The sequence below is a fragment of the Passer domesticus genome, chromosome 6 (genome assembly GCF_036417665.1).
Source record: "Passer domesticus isolate bPasDom1 chromosome 6, bPasDom1.hap1, whole genome shotgun sequence".
Lineage (NCBI taxonomy): Eukaryota > Metazoa > Chordata > Aves > Passeriformes > Passeridae > Passer > Passer domesticus.
In genome coordinates this window covers 20,521,700-20,542,867 of record NC_087479.1, presented here as the reverse complement: position 1 = coordinate 20,542,867, position 21,168 = coordinate 20,521,700, and the positions used below count along the sequence as shown (strand labels likewise).

At 34.0% G+C, this 21,168-nt stretch overlaps 1 protein-coding gene across 8 annotated transcripts in view; it reads right to left on the bottom strand.

Moving 5' to 3' along the window:
* The window catches only part of CEP128 (centrosomal protein 128), a 98,638-nt gene that overhangs the window by 51,940 nt on the left and 25,530 nt on the right, over positions 1-21,168 (bottom strand). For 6 of the 8 annotated variants that reach the window (XR_010364352.1, XR_010364353.1, XM_064423695.1 and 3 more), the window contains exons 11-19: positions 20,929-21,003; positions 19,583-19,715; positions 17,712-17,872; positions 12,734-13,084; positions 8,849-9,584; positions 7,421-7,500; positions 4,990-5,154; positions 1,944-2,120; positions 348-407 (exon numbers count right to left, since the gene is read on the bottom strand). Coding sequence is in view for 5 of the 8 variants with exons in the window: in XM_064423695.1 (XP_064279765.1) it covers positions 348-407; positions 1,944-2,120; positions 4,990-5,154; positions 7,421-7,500; positions 8,849-9,584; positions 12,734-13,084; positions 17,712-17,872; positions 19,583-19,715; positions 20,929-21,003 (1,938 nt within the window). In the remaining 3 variants the exon portion in view is untranslated. Of the gene's footprint in view, positions 1-347; positions 408-691; positions 790-1,926; positions 2,121-4,989; positions 5,155-7,420; positions 7,501-8,848; positions 9,585-12,733; positions 13,085-17,711; positions 17,873-19,582; positions 19,716-20,928; positions 21,004-21,168 lie in introns of those variants that run through there. The other 2 variants (XR_010364354.1, XM_064423700.1) reach the window with 2 other exon arrangements.

The window sequence follows — 21,168 nt, the reverse complement described above, 5'->3', positions numbered from 1 at the left end:
TTTTTTTTTGTGAAAACAACATTGCTACTTATTTTGCCATAAAGATGGCTATTTCTTGCTGATAGAAACATTTGGAGAACAGTCTGGAAATATCAGTATAATTGCCAAAGGTATGCTTTTATATTTTTCCTTTTACCCTTGAAGTGCCACTTTAAATAGGCTTTTAACTAAATCAGATCCTTTCACAGACTCACCCCCTGATTAACCATAATATAGGGTTAGGGCTGAAAAGGACCTTAAAGATCATCTAGTTCCAAGCCCCTACCTGTGCAGGGACACCTCCCACTACACCATCAAATGCTGAATATTAGCTTACTCAGTAAAATTTCAGGAGGTTTCACCATTACCTTTGTTTCTGCTAACCAGCGATGAGGATCGTTCAGTACTGTTGGTGTAAGGGATATTGCCTATGAAAAAGCAGGCGACAAAGAAAGAGACATAAAATGGGAATTAGGCATAGAAGGAAGAAAGTCTTTTCTGCTTACTGGAAATTCATCAAAGAAATGCATTTCTTATCAAGGAAGATTAAGCCTAGTGCTTGACTTCTCTCAATACAATTATTTATCCATCAAATTCCTCCTGCTTACCCAAGCTGCAGCAGTAAGTTCTTGAAGTAAAGAAAGGTTTTAGAAACCTTAGCAATACCTGAAGTACTGGGCAGAGGAACAATATTATAAAGGAAGATTCTTACCTTATAAAAAAAATTCATACCAGGACCACAAAGCTAACTTTCTCTTTCACATTAACTGTCTAGTCAAAAATTCACATTCATAACTGGTTTAAGTTGGCCTGTGATAAAAAACCAAAGAGAATTGTATAAACAGGGATCTGCAAAACCTTATCCAGAAACCAAAAAACCTTCACAAGGTGAGGAACAAGTCCAAGAAGGCATGGCTCAATGATCAAAAATCTGGCAACTACAGCAGATTATAGAACTCAATAAAACAAAAAGACCTATCTGTAAGGATACAGAGGAGGAAGCTTGTTTGTCAAATACATTCTCTTCAAATTCTCATCTAGTTTTGTGCTGCAACACCCCTACTCCACATGTAAGTGGAGAAATGGTGTCAATGGTGAAAAAAAATTTATTTCAAAAGCATCCCAGCCCAGTCAAATGACGAAGAGCTATAAAGTATTTTCTGTTTAAACAGCAACACAAAAAAAAAGATGTAATCTGAGCATACTCCAGGTTGCAGCTAAGGCTAAAAAGCCACTAGGTCAAGCACTTGTAAGTGTGGCGACAAGCTGAGTCAGACAGTCTGTTCTCTATATTCTCAGAAATGTACAATGTTGATTTAAGAGAATCAGTCACGTAGAATCATATCAAGGGAGGAAGAGGCGAGCAAATGAACATGCTCAGAAGAAAAGCTACAGGGAGACAGAGGTTGCAAGAGAAGTATTAAAATTGTAAAAAAAAAGTTACAGCAAGCTACCAGTTTCCTGAAAATTTGAGTCTGAGTTTTCTGGATACAAGGACCTGCTCCTCAAAAGAGGAGGTTATAAACTCTTTTCATTTTCAGTATTCAGTTCTCTACATAAGAACCAAAGCATCCAAGTGATTTTTTAACAAAAAAATTTCTTTCATTTTCTCCCAATTTTAAAAGCATTTTAGGTCCTTTTTAAGTATTTTCCAATTCTAGGAACATGGCCTAAGAAAACCTACCTCAAAATTTTGGATAATAAAAGGTCCTTTCACACAAGCAAGAGAACCATTTCTCAAAAAAAGAAAAAAAAAAAAAAGAAAGCAGTATCAATTAATGCATGGCAGTCCTTCACAGTATCCCATTCTTATACACAGCAATGTCCTTCTGTACCAGTTAAATATCCATAATTATATTAGAATGATTACCTAGGCAACAGCAAAAACCATGCATACAAGTTCCACTACTAACTTTCATCAAGAAAAGAACAAAACCTGCAGCATACTTAAAACTTAGAATTACTTTTAATTTCTCCATGGAGTCACGAGAAAAGATTTCACAAGCAGCATCAATTTCACTTCCTATCATGGAGAGAATGGATTGCTGTTCCATTTCTAATTGACGCAGTTGATCTTTAAACTGCAGTCTGGCCTCATTCATCTTTCTCAAATGATCTTCTTCATTGCTGATCTGTTTTTCCTGGAGTGAAAAAGGAAAAACAAACCAAAGATACGTAATTGCATTAATAATATAACATATGTCATCAGCCATGTATCATTCAATCTCATAATCAGACCATACTCAGTCGTGTTAAGTTCAACTCCTTGCCATGGAAAACAATACCTTCTAATAGCACTTCTAAGTTCCTCCCTTGGTTCTCCTTATTATCCCGTAAATCAGTTATGAAGAAACTGCTACCAAATCCAAACTCAACAATCATAAAGCCTCTTTTCAAAGTCAAAAACAGATGTTCTATTACAAATTTCCTCATGAGTAGAAAAAGAGCCCTGAGTAAATACTCCCATTATTATCTTTTACCCTGAATCTGTTCTAGGCATCTAATTTCTATCATCAGAAAAGAGATCCCAGAAGAAAACTTTTATTGGCAGTCAGTATACCCTCAAGGAAAACTACTCAAAGGATATCTCATAGGAGAGTGAGTGGCACAGAGGAAAGTATTTTAGGTTATCAGCTAATGTCAAAAAGTTGATTAAATTTCTTACATGTTTTTAAAATGCAGATTCTCTTCTTTTATATCTATCATAGAGCTGCCATAAAACCAAAAAACAAACCTGCTGCTAGATTACACAAAGTATTGAATTATGCATCATAAATAATACAGAAAAAACTATCTTGTGAGAATAAGAGAAATTGAAACACACCTGTCTGCTGCTGAGATCAGGAGGACATAATGCAACAAAGGGCAAACACTTTAACAGGCAAATTCCAATGTATGTGAGTTGCAAAAAGAATGGTGTAAAGAGCAAATATTTCAAAAATTTATTAATTGTGGACCTCTACAATGACAAGGTACAACTGTCTGAAGTCTACTTGTTGGAAATCTTCATACACTGCTCTTATGAGACACCAATGCAGAGTTACGTAATGCTAACACCCAAGTTCCATGAATGGGATATATATGGAATCACAGAATGATTTATGTTGGAAAAGAACTCAGTTATCATAGAGTCCAACTAAAAACCCCATATTGCCAAGTCCACCACTAAACCATATCCCTGAACATCACATGTACATGTCTTTTGAACACCTCCATGGCTGGTGTCTCAACCACTTCTCTAAGCAATCCCTGTTCCAATGTCTGAATAAATTTTTCCTAATATCCAATCTAAATCTCCCCTAACACAGCTTAAGACTATTTGCTCTTGTCGTATCACTTGCTAAGTGGGAGACAAGACCAACATCCACCTTGCTACCTCCTTAGAGGAGGTTGTATACATATATATGTATAGGTGTTTATTTCTACTAGCAAAACAGGCGTTTTTAATGCAGGTGGCCTACAAATGTGAAATACCAACACTTGATAAGCAGTCTGATTTTTTCACTTAATACAAAAATACTTGGGACAGTAGTTATTTCAAACTGAAGAAATCAGAAGATTTTTTAAGATGGACAGGTTACAGTATTTCTGTACTATAAAGATGGGAGTTGAAAGATGGGAGTTGAAATAACAGTTTTGACCTAGACTAGTATTCTGAAAGCAATAAGATTGCATTGTATATATTTCCAGTATCCGTATTGTTACCTCATTATTCACTGAATGCATTCCATCATGTCAAAGTTCATTCCTAAACATCATGACTAAAACAGAACACATAATTTATTTTTTTATTTCTTATCTGCTTGATTTTCTGAACGTGCCAACATTCCTTATCATTCTACATCCAGAGACTACAGGAGAAAAAAAGTCACTAATGACTCAGAAGTGCACAGAAAGAAAAGGAAAGAAACCAACCATTATGCTCTGCTCCTTCACCTTTCATGAAAAGAAATAAATCTAGGCTAGCTATAATACCTATGCCCCTTTGAATTAGTATTTGCATTAAGAACAGAATATTAAAAGTATAAAAAGCATGGAAAATAAATAAAATACATTGTAACATAATAAGCTTCTGCTGTGTTGCCACAACTGTATGCCAGCATGAGATTTCCCAAGAGGTAGTTTTATTTCCCCCATCCTAACATCCCTTTTGACAATCCACAAAACCAAAATAGCAAATAGTCTCTTGAGTTAACCATTAATGCAAGCTATCTGCCTTTACCTTCAAAAGTTGAGACCACAGGATCACATGCTTAAAACCTTCTCTGATCTTTTTCAATTTAGAGATAAAAGATTATTTTGATGGAAAAAGAGTGCCTTCCCAATATTAGGTAAGGTTGAAGCTAATACAGACTACAGAAGCCCATGTGCATTCCTATAAACACATTTTCTTAATAACAGATATTATACAACTAAAATGCCAACATAGAAAAACCACATTTTTGAATTTTCATTTCAAGTACTTTTTACTAGTCTAAGTTGAGCTTTTAAACCACTTCCTGATAGTTTAGCAAGCTAAAGAAATGCCAGATTTAACATTTTTCTAACCCTACACTATAAAAGAAAACCCCAAAAAACCAAAAATCCTCCACCCCAACATTAGTTAAAATTTCTTTTACTATGCTTACATTGCATATTTACTTAAAATTACCTCTAAATAATTCATAGTTCCCTGCATCTTGAAGAAAAATATGAAGAAAACTAGAAGTGGCTGATTAAACATTTGTTAGTTAGCTATATTAGAGATCAGCAAACAACAAGATTTTGTATTTCTAGTCCTAAATAATGTTAGCAAGTCTTTGGAGGGATTCAGTTCATGATCCAGCCAAAGCATTTTTGTCATCTTTCATTCATAAAGAAACCATGTACTGTGGCACAACTGGGTGTATTCTTTAATACATGTATGCTGGGGTTTTTTAGGTTTACCATCTATTTCTATGATCCAGCATTTATTTTAGGTATTTATTATCAGCAGAGAAACAAATCATGGTTAAAATCAGTTAATTTTACCTTTTTCTCCAGTTCTTGTTTTACAAACTCACATTTCCGTTTTAGTTTTATATTTTCTTCCTCATTCTGTGTTAATTCTTCTGTCAATTTATCACACTCAACTTTTATTTTTTCCAGTTGTCGACACTGAGCCTTGACTATGTTTTTCTCTTCCAAAAGTTCCATCTGATGGTAAAGGGAAGAAAGATTACAAAGTCACTGTATGGGTTATTTTAAAACACACCCAAACTCTAAAACTTTAGAGTTTATATAGTTGAACACTATTGCCAAATGATAAATGTAAAAAATTAAATTAAGCTCTACTAAGTGCTATTACTTATCTGAACATGGAAAAACACATCACAGAGTTGCAGAACCATACAGTGTTCTAAAAGCAGAAAATAGAAGTCTCAGGTTCTTCATTTCAGCTCTGCTACACTCATCAGCTTACATCATCCCGAGAAGCCTAGTATTTATGCAGCTTTTCCATTACTAAAATAATTTGGAATCAGAAAGTCTAAAACTCATTTAATTTCAGGAACCAATGCTAAATTTATATCTGTAAGGAAACAACAGCAAAGATTTAGTATTTTTGAGCTCTAGATTTGTGTGGGTTTAGTGCTATTACTTTGTACGATTAATGCTACTCATGAAACTTTGCAGAGAAAAATGAAGAAAACATGTAATGAACTCAAAAGCCCCAAAACAATCAGTAAAATAATGTTTATGTGCTGCCAGTGAAAAAAATAATTTACTGAAAATGAAAGATTTGAGAAATGCTCTACAATATCTAGAAAATTTTAAAAAACACAACAAAGAAGAAAATTAACACACACATTCCTCAAAACCAGTTTCATATTAGATGAAGTGTGGGATGCAGTTAAACACAAAAATAAACTTGCAAAGTATATTTCTTTCTGAGGAAAAGCAACAATTCTATTTCCCTATTACACTACAAATGCAACTTCTATGAGGAAGAAGGGTAAGGAGAGAAGTTTTATGAACTAATTTAGACACTAGATCTAGATGCTAATTTAGACACTAAATGGATTACAAAAATTCTTCCAAAGGACAATTTGAGAAAGAACTTTGGCATCCACAGTCTACAAAGTCTTAAGACCACAAAGACAAGCCTGCAATGCCCAAAACATTTTCTGTGAATACAAATCAAGTTTTCAGTTCCTACTAAAGGTAATTGCGTTATAATATCTATGCAGATGGAGACAATCCAAGAAAAAATTCCTCACCTATATTATCCTTGAGACACAGAAGAGAAAGTTAATACTGAACTTCCAGTACAGACAAGGTAGATATGACTATAATTTAATTGATATTTATTGAACCCAAATTCAACATTTAATAATCTTCAGGAAAAAATGGACGGCACAATTGGAAAATGTATAGAAAATAATGTAAAAATAAATATACACATATACACAATTTTATATGTATAGATACATATCTCTATATAAGTTTAGATTAAAGATTAATAATTCAAATACTTCCATACTGTCAGGCAGCAAGAAATTTTGTGTCATCATTCTAAGAAAACAAGCATGTTTTTAAAGCAAATTAGGGTATGTGTTAAAATTAGGCGACAGATCCAGAGTTTCTGAGCACAAAGCCAAATGGGGATCACTAAGCAAACCTTAGTGAATTCCTATACCTAGTGTATCAACCTTTTTAAATACCAAATAGGACATCAAAGAGGCATTGGTTTGGAATGATCTAGGATGTTCTAACAGAAACCAAATTAAAAGTTTAAGCATCAGAACCTCAGTAATGAAACAGTAAACGTTCTTAACACTGGTATCTCAAAAAACTCTATGTTCTTCTCCAGTTCTCTTGCATCATACAATATTTTTATGGTACCTTCCCTACTACCCAGAAAAATCCTTAACTACTTAATAATTTTTCAATCCAGTGCTGCACTACAGAAAACAAGGCAAAAATCAGGCAGAAAGTACCATACACAGGAGGTAAGAGAGGAAAGAACAACTAAAATCGGAAGTCACTTCTTTTTACAGTCTATGCAGAAGTTAGTTCTCTAAACACAGGACTCTCTACCCTTGATTTCCTGGAAGTAACTCATAAATGCATCCTCTAAGTTTAAGGCTTTGGATTCTACAAAGATATTAAATTTCCCTTCACTCCTTCAAGTCTCTCTCAACTGACCTTTATTTTTAAATCTTTAACTATCTTTGGACAGGATATGTATATTCCTTTCCAAAAACAGTTACAAAGGTTGGACACAGCTGAGGCATAAATAAGATCAATTATTACTGTAACAGTAAAAGACAGATGGTTGCTAGACACAAAATCTTAGCAGCTTGAAAAAAAAAGGTTAAAAAACCCCAATTTTTTCTGTTGGATTTCCCTAAACGCTATTCTAACAATACAATACTTTAAAAAAGGGGGGGGGAAGATAAAATGCATGTTAAGTTTACCTTACTTTGGAAGAAAAGTATGTCCATAAAATTGAAATCCAAATGCAATGTAATGATGAGTTCAGACAAAAAGTAACCAAATCACCTGCAGGATGACATGTTCTCATCAGATCTTCCTAAAGATGCATATGATTTTCTATTTTGTTTCATCTACAATCTCTTATATCAAGAGAATCTTGTGCATTATCATTGTGTATACTTATAAAAAATTTGCCTACCCTAGTATCTTGGAAAATTCACCTCCCTCAAACCTTCTGCTCTTAAATATATGCCAGTTTACGATTCTGGGGAAGTCATGGGACTATAAATGAAATATCAAAGTGAATTTTTTTAATACTCTGTTTAGGTTCAACAATCAGTAAAAATAAAAAGGTCCTAACTATAGGATTTGCTGTTTCATAGAAAAACAAAGTCACAATCAACTTATTTTTTCTTATTAGCATCCAGAATATACTTTCCTTCTTTCCACTTGATATCAAATGTATACTCTTAATTTCAATGTCATTGCCAAAGAAAAAAACACTTTTGGACAGACCACTTAAATAATGATATACACACTAAAAATTAGGTCTCCAAAGTTAAGCACTGCTGTCAAAACATTTGATTTTAATGATCCGTCTACTAACAACCACCTAGGGGGTTTTTATTGCTTTCTTCACTTAAAGGTTTCTATGTTACCAATTGCTTAAGAATTATTATCAAGTCATGAATGATACATTACATAACTAAACACTGCTCCCAACACAGATCCCTGAGGGACACCACTCATCACTGCTGTACATCAGGACTCCATCTGGACTCTGAGCCACTGACCACAATCCTCTGAATGTGACCATTGAGCCAATTTATTATCTATCTAACAGCCCACCCATCAAATCCATCCCTCTCCAATTTAGAGAAGGATGTCGTGGGGCACTGTGTCAAACACTACAGAAGGCCAGATAAATGACAACTGCAGCCCTTCTCTTATCCCCTGATGTAGTCACTCCATCAGAGAAGGCCACTGTGTTGGTCAGACAGGACTTGCCCTCGGTGAAGCTGTGCTGACTGTCTCAAATCATCTCCCTGTCCTCCATGTGGCTTAGCATAGCTTCCAAAAGGTTTTGTTCCATGATCTCCCCAGGAGAAGAGAGAAGGCTGACAGGTCAGAGCTCCCACAGTCCTCCTTTCTACTCTTTTAAAAGATGGTGTCCTGGAGTAACTCTATGGTACAATGCTTCCCCCTTTCTAGTCACTTGGGAATTCACCTGTCTGCCACATTAAAACATTACAGCACCCTAATTTCCTTTTATTTTGTTCATATGTATTTTAACATTTTTGAACAAAGATTTTAACCTAAAACTGGTACTGTAATACTTTTACCCTGAACTTTAAACTCTTACAATGGCTTTCAATAACATGTGTTAAGTGCTTTAAAGCCCATGCTTTATTACCTTCATCATTCAAGGGCAGGGGCTGTGTGTGGAGTGTGTGGGAGGAGGGGGAAAGTCTGACAATGGAATTCTTCACAATGAGTACCTTTAGCATTCTAATTTGAGCCTCTGCATCATCTTTTTCTTGTTTAAGGATTTTCGTGAGTTCTTGAACATTTTGTTCATGTTTGATTTTCACATTCTGTAATTCTGATCTAAGATCTGCCAACTCCTGTTGGTGAATTTCTCTTTCCATCTTCAGCTGCCTGCTAGCTGAAATCATCTCTTCATGACTAGATTCCTGCTGTTTCTGGAGGTCTGAGAGCCTCTTAAGTAATTCCTTTTTGGCTTTCTCCTCTTCTGCAATTCTGTTTGTTAGTTCCACACGTACGGTGCTTAAATGTTTTACATCTGCTTGCATTTCCAGGAGTCGTTCTTGGTCTTTTTTATGAAACAAGTTAATATTCACAAGTTCTGTCTTCAAGTGTTCCTTCTCAGCTTGCATTTGATTTTGTAGAAAGACTTGATTTTTCAACTCATTCTCCAATTTTTTTACAGTACCTTGAACTTCTTTGATCTCTTCTTCAAGAGATACCCGGTGTGACTCCATTTCATTCAGTTTTACCTCTTTACAGTGGAGAAGTTCTTCCTGCTGGGCTCTCTTTGTAAGCACATCATTCAGCTCTTTCCGCAGGTTTTCTATCTGGTTTATAGCTGAGAGAAGCTGACTTTTAAGATCATCTTTTTCTTTAAGGGCCTAGAAAAGGAAAAAAAAAATCTATTCTGAGCTGAAGTAATTAAAGACAATTGTTGGAAGGATATCCTTAGACATCAGGAATGTCTATGGAACAATTAACATATGTAAGCAAAAATATAAAAATTTTGCTTGCTACGAACTCAGTTCAAATGTACTCAAGTTCAAGTGTTTCTTTAAATTTACACACAGATCATGTGCAATCTCAAACTTGGACTTAAATTATATAACCTTCTAAATAAGGATAGTTCTGGTTAATTCTCTGCTTCTCATATTCTCTCTTTGCAGACTGACAAGTGTTTCCTTACTGGTTCCTCCAAATAGCAAGATGGAGAAAATGAGGTAATAGAGTAATGCAGCAGCATACAGGGATGACTACTGTACATATACACCGTGCCTACAGTCCATTCCATATGCTGACTTATTTTGTTTATTTTCTAAAATATTACCCAGAAAGTATACTAACTTTAACTTATTTTTGAAATTATGCCCAGTAGATGAATTAGTAGCAGTTGAAATCTTGGTTCACTTATGCATCAAAGCCAAGAAATAATGACATCATCTCCCAAACAGAAATCAATCAAGTGAAATAAAGCAACAAAAATTCCAGAGTTTTCCTGGGATCTTCAGGGCTTGGGTGTTTTTTCCAAGATTGATATATTTCATGTTAAAATTAACACAGAATCACAGAATATGTAAGTTTGAAAGGACCACAGTGGGTCATCTGGTCCAACCTGCTCAAGCAGACTTATCCTAGAACACAGGCACAGGATGGCATCCAGATGGTTCTTGAATAACTTCAGTGAGGGAAACTATGCAACAAATTTGGGCAATCTGTTCCAATATATCAGATTCTTTATACTGACTTCAATCTTATACTAAATTTTACTGAGCATTTTCACCAATTCCACAAGCAATGCACATTTCTTATGGATATAGCAAAATTACTTGAAACAATCCAGGAAAAAAAAGGCAATTAGGGTTAAAAGTGTACAGTTAAAAATAATAAAACAATTTGCAATTACATCAAGAACAAGCAACACAACGCAAATTGCAAATACAATAAACTGAGGACACGGACTGATGACCATCATGGGTTTTTCCAGAAAAAAAACCCACCAGACAAAAAGACCCTCCTAAACCTATCTTGTAATTCTACTCAAAGGATTTGGCTTAAAAAACCCAAAACACCACCAAAAACCAAACAAAAACAAAACTCCAGTAAAATTTCAAACTACAACCCATAAGTTATTTGTTTTGTGTATGTTTTCTACATTACATACTTTAAAGAACATATGTTTCAAAAGATGTCAGAAACTCCACTGTCAAACAATATTAAGGACAACTACATGGGCAAAACTTCAACCAAATTATCCCAGTAACTTCAAAAGAATGAAACCTAAACAATCCTTCTATAGCACATCCATTGTCTGCCAATATTTCAAAAATCTCAAAATTGCAAGCTATGACTGCAACCCTATTTTGAAATTTTTCCATCAACCCTTTGAAGTCTTCTAACAGAAATCAAAGACAACAAAATTGCCATTTCTTCCTTTATTGTTTTTACAGATTTTTGTCTCAGATGTTAATTGTCTGTATTTCAAAGCTAGTTAAATTATGTTCATCTAGTTACCTCAAGCTTATACTAAATGCTGTATCTAGATTTGCACTTTTTTCTCCTTCACAATGACAAACAGCTTCTTTGTTCTTCTATAACTTAAAATAAAGAAACTTTCTTCACCAGTGACAATTACCACAAATCTGTTGGCAGGATGGTCACAACTTTAAAAGTAAGAACAAATTCTGACAGCATTTCTTAAATGGAGCTTAAGCCAAAGTTTAACCACTGCATTTAGCATGTGAACATACTTGCCACATAAAAAGAGGTAAAATCCATATCAAGGAATCTTACATAACAAAGAAAACTTCAACGTGGGCAGTGTTATCAAGTGCTTCTATAAAGACCAACCTATGTGTTTACAAGAACAGTGATTCCAGAACCTTTTCAGGAGCTACTGCTTCTTATTCACAATTTGTCTCTACTTTTTGCTTCTCATTTGTCCATTTGACAGACATCCATGATTTTGAAATTATTCAGGTTTTCTTCCTCTCCTTACAACCTCCATTTTCTTAGGCCAGAGTGACCAACTTCATAAATGTTTGAGAATCTTACTTTTCCAGACAAGTGCTAGGGCTAACAAATACACGATTACTATAGAATGAAGTGTTGCAACTTGGATAGAGGAAATAATAATAAAAAGTAAGGAATATGATAGGCAATAGGAGAGAAACAGCAACACCAGCAATCACAGTTTAGATTTTCTAGAGTTTATTAATTTCAGTAATAGCCCCATTGTGACTTCTCCTGTGTTTTGACCATGCTCGTATTCATGTACCAATCTCAGAACAGATCATTGGATCAAAAACAACACAGGATTAATAGACATCCCATACTGCATCCCATTTAGCCCTTGAGAACCTCAGCCTTTGAGCAAGACAAAGCAGAGGATGGAGCCATCTCAAGCCCATCATATTCAATAACCTAAACCGGATGGATGCCATAAGAAAACACATGAAAAGAGGGTACAGCACTGTAAAACAAAAGCCATACAATATGATAGACTGCACCAGCAGGGCATGTAAGTCAAGATAAAAGCTCACCGCATAGAGTTAAGCACTATATCAGCCACTATGGAAACAAGCAACGTTTGATCCAGCCACTGGAAAATACGGACCCACAGACTCATTGCCAACAGAATGGTGGTTTCTACTATTATTCCAATACAGGATGATAAACATTAGCACTGATGTGAGTGCTTGTCTTTAAAACAGTGTCAGCAGCTGAACAAATAAAGGAATAGTTCTAAGTCAAAACCCAAAAAAACCTATGTTTTTTCCTAAGAAATTCTAGAGGAGAAAAAAGAGAGGAATAAATGGTCTGCCATACAGAACAAAGACAAACGAAAAACCCAAAAATGTTACACAATGAATTTTCAAATTGATTTTTCAAAGAAAAAGTTCTGCAAATTATAGAGAAGAGGTCCAGAACTTAAAGCAGAAAGCAGTTTAAGTCACACTTAGCATAAACAAACTCCTTCTCTTCATTTTTAAAACAAAGGGAAAGGGTACCAAAAAACATCAACCAATCTTACCTGACTATTCTTGTCCGTCAGTTCACTGATAGTTTGATTTTGCTTTTCATTCTCACGATCCAACTTCTTACACTTCAGTTTCCATTGGCGGATGGTTTCCTGGGCTCTCACCTTCAAATCTTCTCTTTTTTTCTCAATGTCCAGCCTGAGTGCCTCTGAGTGCTTGAATTCAGTGAGATACCGTTCTGCTTCCTTGGTACTCTCTTCAACCTGTTGAGCTAACTCAGCAGCCTGGAGTTCAGTTTGTCTGCGCCCATTCTCACAAGCCTTGTAGCAGTTCTGTATCTCCTTTAGCTGGTCCAGCATTTTTTCCTGCTGCTTCTCCCTGTTTTCCAGGTCAGAAGTTAACACCTGGAATCATCATAGCAAAATACAAACATTCTCTAAAGATATGCAGTATGAAACTTTATCAAACAACATACAGCAACATTAAATCACATTTTTATTAAATATGAACAGCATAAAGATCTTCTTGACTATCAAGGGAAGTCCTCTTAGCCCAGAGAATCTCTCCCTCTGGAATGGTAAAGAATGCCAACACAAGACATAAAATACATACTAATCAATTTTTTCTGCATTTGTTCCTCCTCTGGTTGTTCTTGTTACTTTTCTGTACTGTAAGTTTGAGATCAATCATTGGCCATACATTACACACTACACAAATAGGAAATAAACCCAATAGTAAGACATAAGGTGATTAATGTAAACAGATGAGAGGAAAAGGAGAACCAGAAAGGACAAAACAACATTCACCACAACCACTGGAATTTATAGTTTATGAGCTAGTTGTTACCCAGTTTTATGCTGGTTCCCTTTATGAAAATAATGTGCTAAATAAAGGTATACTTGATAGCACTAAATACAAAGAAAATACAGCAGCTCAGTAAATGCTTCTAGAACAAAGACGTTTGAAAACGTAGGAGGCACACATAAGCCTTTCAAAACTGAATTCAAAACACACCTTTTAAAGATAAAAGATGCTGCATTTCTCAAATCATATTTCTCTGAACAGTCTCATAAGAAACTCAGGAATAATATTGACCATACACCTTCTGAAATGACATGCTCAGAAACCAGTTTTTGAAGGTACACTAGCAAAAATGTATTTTACTGAGATCATCACACAGAAATTCACATTAATATTTTGCATTTTGGGCCTATTTAGACTGTTTTCATACCATTCAGCCTTTTCATTAATGAAAGATAAATTTGACAGACCTGATCTATAGCCAGTCAAACATATTATCAAGCCTCAGGGGATTGAAATATTTTAAAGAGGATTACATTTCAGAATGACTGAAAAAAACCCAGCAAATGCAGCCTGAAATAAACAGACTGCAATGCAAAATGGACAAGGGAATCTGTGAAAAAATGAACAACTTTAACGATAGATATAGAACGACAATTTAGACAAAGATACTTCCACAAGGCTGGGGAAAGGAGGGAGAGTTGGGTTTGTTGGTAAGGGTTCTCTCCTTGTCAGTTTGGGGTTTTTTTTCTCCTTCCAAACCAGGCCAACATCTCCTAGGAGGCAGTAAACTGTACCAATCTCTTCAAGATAGTGTTTGCTGTGCTAAAAAGATAACCAAATCAAGCTCATAAGCTATAACTAGAAAAATTTTAATCAAAACAAGCTTAATTTCCAATGAAAACAGATTACAATATTTCTTTAAAGACAAAGATTTAAATTGAGTATAGCAGAAATTAAAAATAGCCTCGTAAAATACAATCAGATATTACATTTACTGTTCCACAGATTTTCTAAAATGGGTCATCATTTTTTCAGTCATGTGATTACACATGCTATTATCCCTTCCTATTTTATGTCTTTCTGGAGACACCATAGAGGATGTCAGACTAAATTGATGTAGTACTCAATGTTGCACCATTAAAAAATATTTATATAGTTATAACTATTTAATAGTTATCTATAAGTTCCCCAGAGTACACACTTCATTAACAAAACTGCTATTCCCACAAACTTTTTAATGAAATATGAGTCTGATTTTAAACACAGAAAATAATGTTCAATTAACTGTAAACATTCCTCTTATTGTGTAGAAGTAAATCAACCTCCAATTTATTGATTTACAGTATAATAAAAAAAGGAACATTTGTTTTAGATAGTTACCTTGAAGCACAACTAATGTATCAACATGAGCTATTTGCATGGGGAGGAAAACTGGATTTTGACATAGATGTACCAATATGAAATTACTTTTAATATTTTATTTTTACCATATGTGTAAATTAGATAAACCTTAACAAAGAGTTTGCACTTTTCTTAAAAGAGTTAAGCCAGCACAGACCCAACAGCTGAAATCAGGTAGAAAACAGCTTCACAGCAAGTCAACATTTCATTAAGCCAACCCTGTAAAGCAAGTGAACAGAGGAACTATCTCCACACTCTGTTTCTGTATCAAAACAGGAGACCCAAGTGTAGTGATCTGTGCTTTTGAATTCCTAGTTATGTATGATAAATGTGAATCTCTGCGTTAAGCATGAGTGCAGTTGCCAAAATTCTTTCTGATCTAAAAGGGCTTCCGCTACTGGCATTTAATTGGCTAACAGCATCATTTTTAGAAGAAAAAGTAGAAGTAAATTTTAGTGAGAATATGAATCAATATTTATAAAACAGAAAGACTTATATTACTGAAGAATTCTAACAATAATTAAACATATCAATAATTTTCCCTCAGAAAAACTGAAATATTTTGACAAACTGACTGCTGTACTGGGCAATACTGTAAGAATACTAACACCAAATCCAAATGAAGAGTAATTAGTAAATCAAACAAGTTCCCAGGCTAAAAGAGTCAAAAACACTCCAAAGAGTCCAAAAACACTTATGGAGAAAGTAGGGTATTGCATCTTTATGATTTGTGTACTCTGCTTATTTCTTAGTTGTAATAGTTCAATCTTAATAGTTAGCCATAACAGCCCCGTATCTATTTGGCTTCATGCAGAAAAATGTATTTAAGGCAGTTATATACATTTGGAAGATCTCACAACCACTCCCTTACATAAACTAGAGTAGCTGAAATAAATATTCGATTTTAAAACTAACTTAAGATTGAATTCACTTCTAAACATGAGCTTAAGAATACGTTTTAACCTTTTTCATCCTGTCCATTTTAGATCACACTGTGATTTTATGGCAACTGTTGGAGGCTAAATGTACAATTCACACAACTCAAATTGTTGCAAACAATGACATTTTAATAAATCAAAAGAAATTTCTAGTATCACATGTACATCAGAGGCAAGTTAGATTCTCCCCACTAAACAAAGATAAATCACACCCAAGTCAAACATGACTGGTCACTTCCAACTGGGAATCAGACTATCTGACAGGAGCAGCTGTTAGAACAAGCTTGACAAAATGCTTTGTTAGTACACAAGTTTAGAAATTCACATCCTTGCATTCCTTGATGTCTCATTAAAAGAAAAACACACTAGTTATTTTCCTGTTACTGTCCCTGTAGGAGAAAGGCAGTGGGAAGCAGATAAGAAGTACAAAGTATTTTCTGTTGAGAAAATGAGGGAAGTCAAAGATTTCTAACTCAGAGAAATGACAATGACCCCAGCTGAGCACTATTGCATGAGTATTTTCAGGGCAGGAAATTAGTATTATAAAATCATTCTGACCCTTAAGAAAGCATGTTCTACAAGCAGAAGTTTAAAATAATTTGTTTTATGTGGGTTCTTACCCCATTAATTCCTGTCACCAAAATAGTTTCTCAGGCACAACAAAATAAAAATCCAGAATGTTTTCAGTTAGTCATGGGTTTTATTGACCAGCTAGAATACAAATGCTGATGAACACCAGGAAATGAGTTCTGCTCATCTTACCCTCTGCAGAAACACTTTAGGTCTTTCTAAGCTTATTCAGTGACCAAATTTCATAAAGCATGTAGGAACTTAGTTTGAGATGGCCATTTTTTTCCAAATGTAATTTGATATATTAGTTTGATTTAAATCAGCAGAGAAACTGACAAGGTAAAGGGGCAACAGAAGTAAACTGAGGAGTATAGTCCTGTAAATCTATGAAAATCCATGAAGACAAAAAAATAAATTCCTACATTTGAATTTCCAAAGTGATGCAGTATCATTTCATAGATAAGTATCTTCATCAGGAAAATAAATACAAAATCCCTTGCTTACAGAACGCCAAAATACTAAAAGTGAAGTCCTTGACTACTGAATTAATACACATGGTTTTGCAAACAAACTCTTTTCTCCTGACAGTTACAGAAGACAGAAGAAAATTGGTACTGTTCAGGCATTCTACTATCAATGACAAATCTAGACAAGAACAAGAAATATAGAAACTTCCCATCTTAAATAAGAATGCTACTGCCTACTTAGATCTCATTTTATGGTCAAAGTCTTCTAACTAAAATTTCAGTACAAATGGCTTCTGCTATCCTTCTCATAGATAATCACATTAAACATTATGATATGCTTACCATAAGGAAGACTACTATTACTTATGATTATATTACTATATTGAATTTAATTACTAAAAAAAGGAAAATTGTGACCTACTTTTGTTATTCTACTACACTCTCTCAGAGAACAAGGTATTTCAAGTTTTAAAGTTGAACTTCAGTTCTGAGGAATGATGAAATGGGGAATAAGAAAGTAAGTACTACCTTATAAAAGTAGTTCCAAAAACCATTATTAACAGTAAGTGCTGATAAGATCAGATCAACTTTTCTTTCCATGTGGGAAAGAGAAGTAATCCAAACCATGAAACCATAGGCAATAGCAAATACATTTTTTGGTATTACATGGGACAGAAAAAAGTTGGCATACTCAAATAATTTTTCAAAGTTTTTACACAATAAATAATGAGCATGACAGTTACTCTTAGCTTCAAAGTTTAATCCATGATATATCACCTAAAGTTAAACAGATGAAAAATTATCTAAAAAATAAAACACTATCAAGCAAAAACCAACAAAACCCACCTTACCTGTATGTGCATTACAAGCTGTGCTTTCTCCTTGTCCTTACGCTCTATACATCTCTTCAGGTCTTCTACCTCTGACATTACAGCACTGTGATTCAGCTTTGCTTTAAGGTCCAAAATATGTTTCTCTAGATCTTGCTTCTCTCTCTCATATTTTTCAGCTACTGTAAAACAGTAAGAAGAGAGCAACACATTCAGTAGAAATACAAACTCATGGTATATTAATTTTATCTCAATTTCTGGCAATTTGTTTCTCCACTTGAGACTATTCTACAACTACTGATTTTCATCAAAACATCTGTGAAAAAACTGTATACCTGTATCATAAACTAATAACATTTTAATAACAGAATAAAACAATACTTTTCATCTTTTTATAGGGGTTTCCACTCTTCCCCCTGCACACAGCTGCTCTCCTCAAATAAAAAGCCAACCAAAACAACCAAAGCTGCAGCAAAACTGAATAAAATCAAATAGGATGGAAGAAACAGTGGGCAAGTTCTGGTGTAAATGAAATTTGGCCATCAGCTTCAAGGCCAAGTTTTTGCCTCACCAGAGTAATACCTCCCAATTTGAAAGTCACATTATCTGCGAATTTTATGTCTGAATCCTGAAACTACAACCAAAGATTTTGATAAGAGTAAGCTATAAATTCTCTCAATCAGAAATTCAAAGGTCTTAAGTCATAAATAACTACTACAGGCAAAAGGAAAAAAAAATCTCTACTTGTCTTCTACATATATCTCTTTGACAAAACAGGAATAACACAGCAAGGTGAAACAACCAAATTATATAAATGTATGCACGTATTTTAACAGTTACCTCACATTTTTGTTTTCTTCATATTTTTAAAACTGTTTTGATTTATAAGATCAATAGGAAAGTTAAAATATGCTTTTATTAATATGAAAGGCATATTGTTTCAAATAAACTACTAAGCAGATACATTAACATGATTGGAGAAAAAACTATTGAGATTATTATTTTGCATTATACTTCTGAAGTTAAGCACATTTCCAGTGCTCTGTATGAGGTTTGTAAAACACAGAGTCAGGGGTGTGTTTTAAAAACCGAGTAATTCAGAAGGTGAAGTACAAGAATACGACAATATGTCATTAGCCAAAGCAATTAAATAGTCCCATAGACACTGGACTCTAGAGTAGAGTCACTATTTCTCTATTACCTTAAGTAATACAGTGCTATGGTAATAAGAAGAAAGTCATTAGAGAAAGTCTGTATCTACTTGATTATGTTTGAAAAGTTTAAATACAGATAGATAACGCAATTAATTGCAGACCTTGCTAAAGTGGTAATTTAATATGCAATTATATCTTGAAATTGTTTAAAGCATTCATCTTTTAAATAAAAGTATTCCAACTCTAAAACTCTAACATAGTGCAAACAGAAGCCCTGACTGTATCATACAGAAAAATTTTCTTAACCATTCAGGGACAGGTGGCTTAGAAATTCTACCAGGAAGTCATCAGCCTTATTAACTACCTAATAAATGATTCCTATTATGATTTTCAAGATGGCAGAAATCAAATTGCAAATGGACTGAAATGCAACTTTTCTGGAAAATTTTTACTTAAAAATAATACACAATTTTCTTCTGTAAAAACACTATTCAGTTTGCTAAAATTGTCTCATTTGTTTTAACCATGCAAATTAAAACATTGTACCATAATGCACATAATGTCATTGCTATTTGTCTATTAATATTCAGGTGCCAATACATATTAACTTAAATCTGAGGAATTAATTGGCTGGTTTTGTCAAAGCAATAGAAGAATTAGACTGCAGCTCTAAGATAAAACTAATGTCCATGCCTACGAACTAGCTTGAAGGTCTCCAGTGCAAAATATTAGTTGTACCTGCTCTAATTCTCCTGTCATCATCTTGTACATCCTGATAGCTCTGGCGACGCATAGCAGCATATGAGATTTGATGTTGCAATTCTACACGGTCTTCTTCTGCTCTCAAAAGCTGAGATCGAAGATCCTCAATCTAATATATGCATAAACATCAAAAGTTTAATGAAAAACACAACAAAAATAATAAATACCATACTTCTATTAAATGCTAAAAAAAATACTACACACAAAAAAACATTTATAAAAATACATCTTGAGAGTACTGCAGATGGTAAACAAAAAGACAAACTACTTCCTACAGGCCACAATTTGATTATTCAAAATTAAAGGAAAAAATTTATGTTGACCACCGATGAGCATTAATTTCTCTAGACCAAACAAAATGCCACCATATTATATGCTGCAATTGTCTTTTTACATAGCTAGTGAAAATGTCTGTACAAATTTAATAAACAGTATGTTTTATTTAACTTGTACTCCTTAAAAATAGAATGTATATATTCATAAGAAACACAGGGGCTATTCATGTTTTTCCTTTCTATCATATGTAGCACTATACTATACTATTAGAAAGATGACAGTGTAAGAAAATAGAGAAAATCCAACATGCTCAAGTTGAATTGAAGAAAAATACCTCTAATTCATATTACTCTCTATTCCATTCACAATTATTTAATTCAAAGCAGTAATATAGCTAACTCAAACTTCTGTTAGATACACAAGTCAAACAACTAATGCTGAAAGATGAGAATGACAATTGCCCCCTCCCTAGTCATTTTAGTATTTTTTTCCAACCCCTCTAAAGGAAAGATGTTTAGGAGAAAGGACTTTTTTTCTAAAGTTATAATCCAAATTCCTACAAATTTTAAGTTTAATCATACATACATCAATAGCTATTATTTTAAGCATACTTTAGATACTTTTTCAGGTATTTATTTGCTTTTATTGCATGTTACAAAGTAGCAAATACTTCTAGGTCATTGATTTATCTGATTACACCAATTATAGCACATGCTTTGCAGAACAATGATTACTAATACAGGAGTAGTTCTAAAGCATATTATGAAAGGAAATTTCACATAATGTGTTTATGTACTGAAAATATACCATTATTATTACTACTATAATTAATACACAGGAACATATAGTCATAAAAGTTTGGAAAGCAGAAAAAGTATAACGAGCTCAATCCACATATTGCACACACTCAAACCTGTCTTCCTATACCTCATGTCTTCCTTCATGAAACAATTTTATCAGAGTATGAGATAAGAATATTAAATAAAAAGACTCATACACAACCTAATATGAAAACCTTAGGATTTTTACCACACTAAAGCAGTTACCTGATGCAAAAGAGCTTCTCTACTGCCTTCAGATTCACTCAACTTTTTCCGGGACTGCTCCAATTCCTGCTCAAGCTTTCATTTCAGAGGATGATGAAGAAAAAAAAAGCAATGTAGGTATCATAATATAAAAGCGTATTTTAATATTTAATTTTGACACAAATTCATCTATAAGCATCTATCTAAAATGTGGTATAAAAACAGTATTTTTGTCCAAAATTTCAAGCAAACCTTCATTTG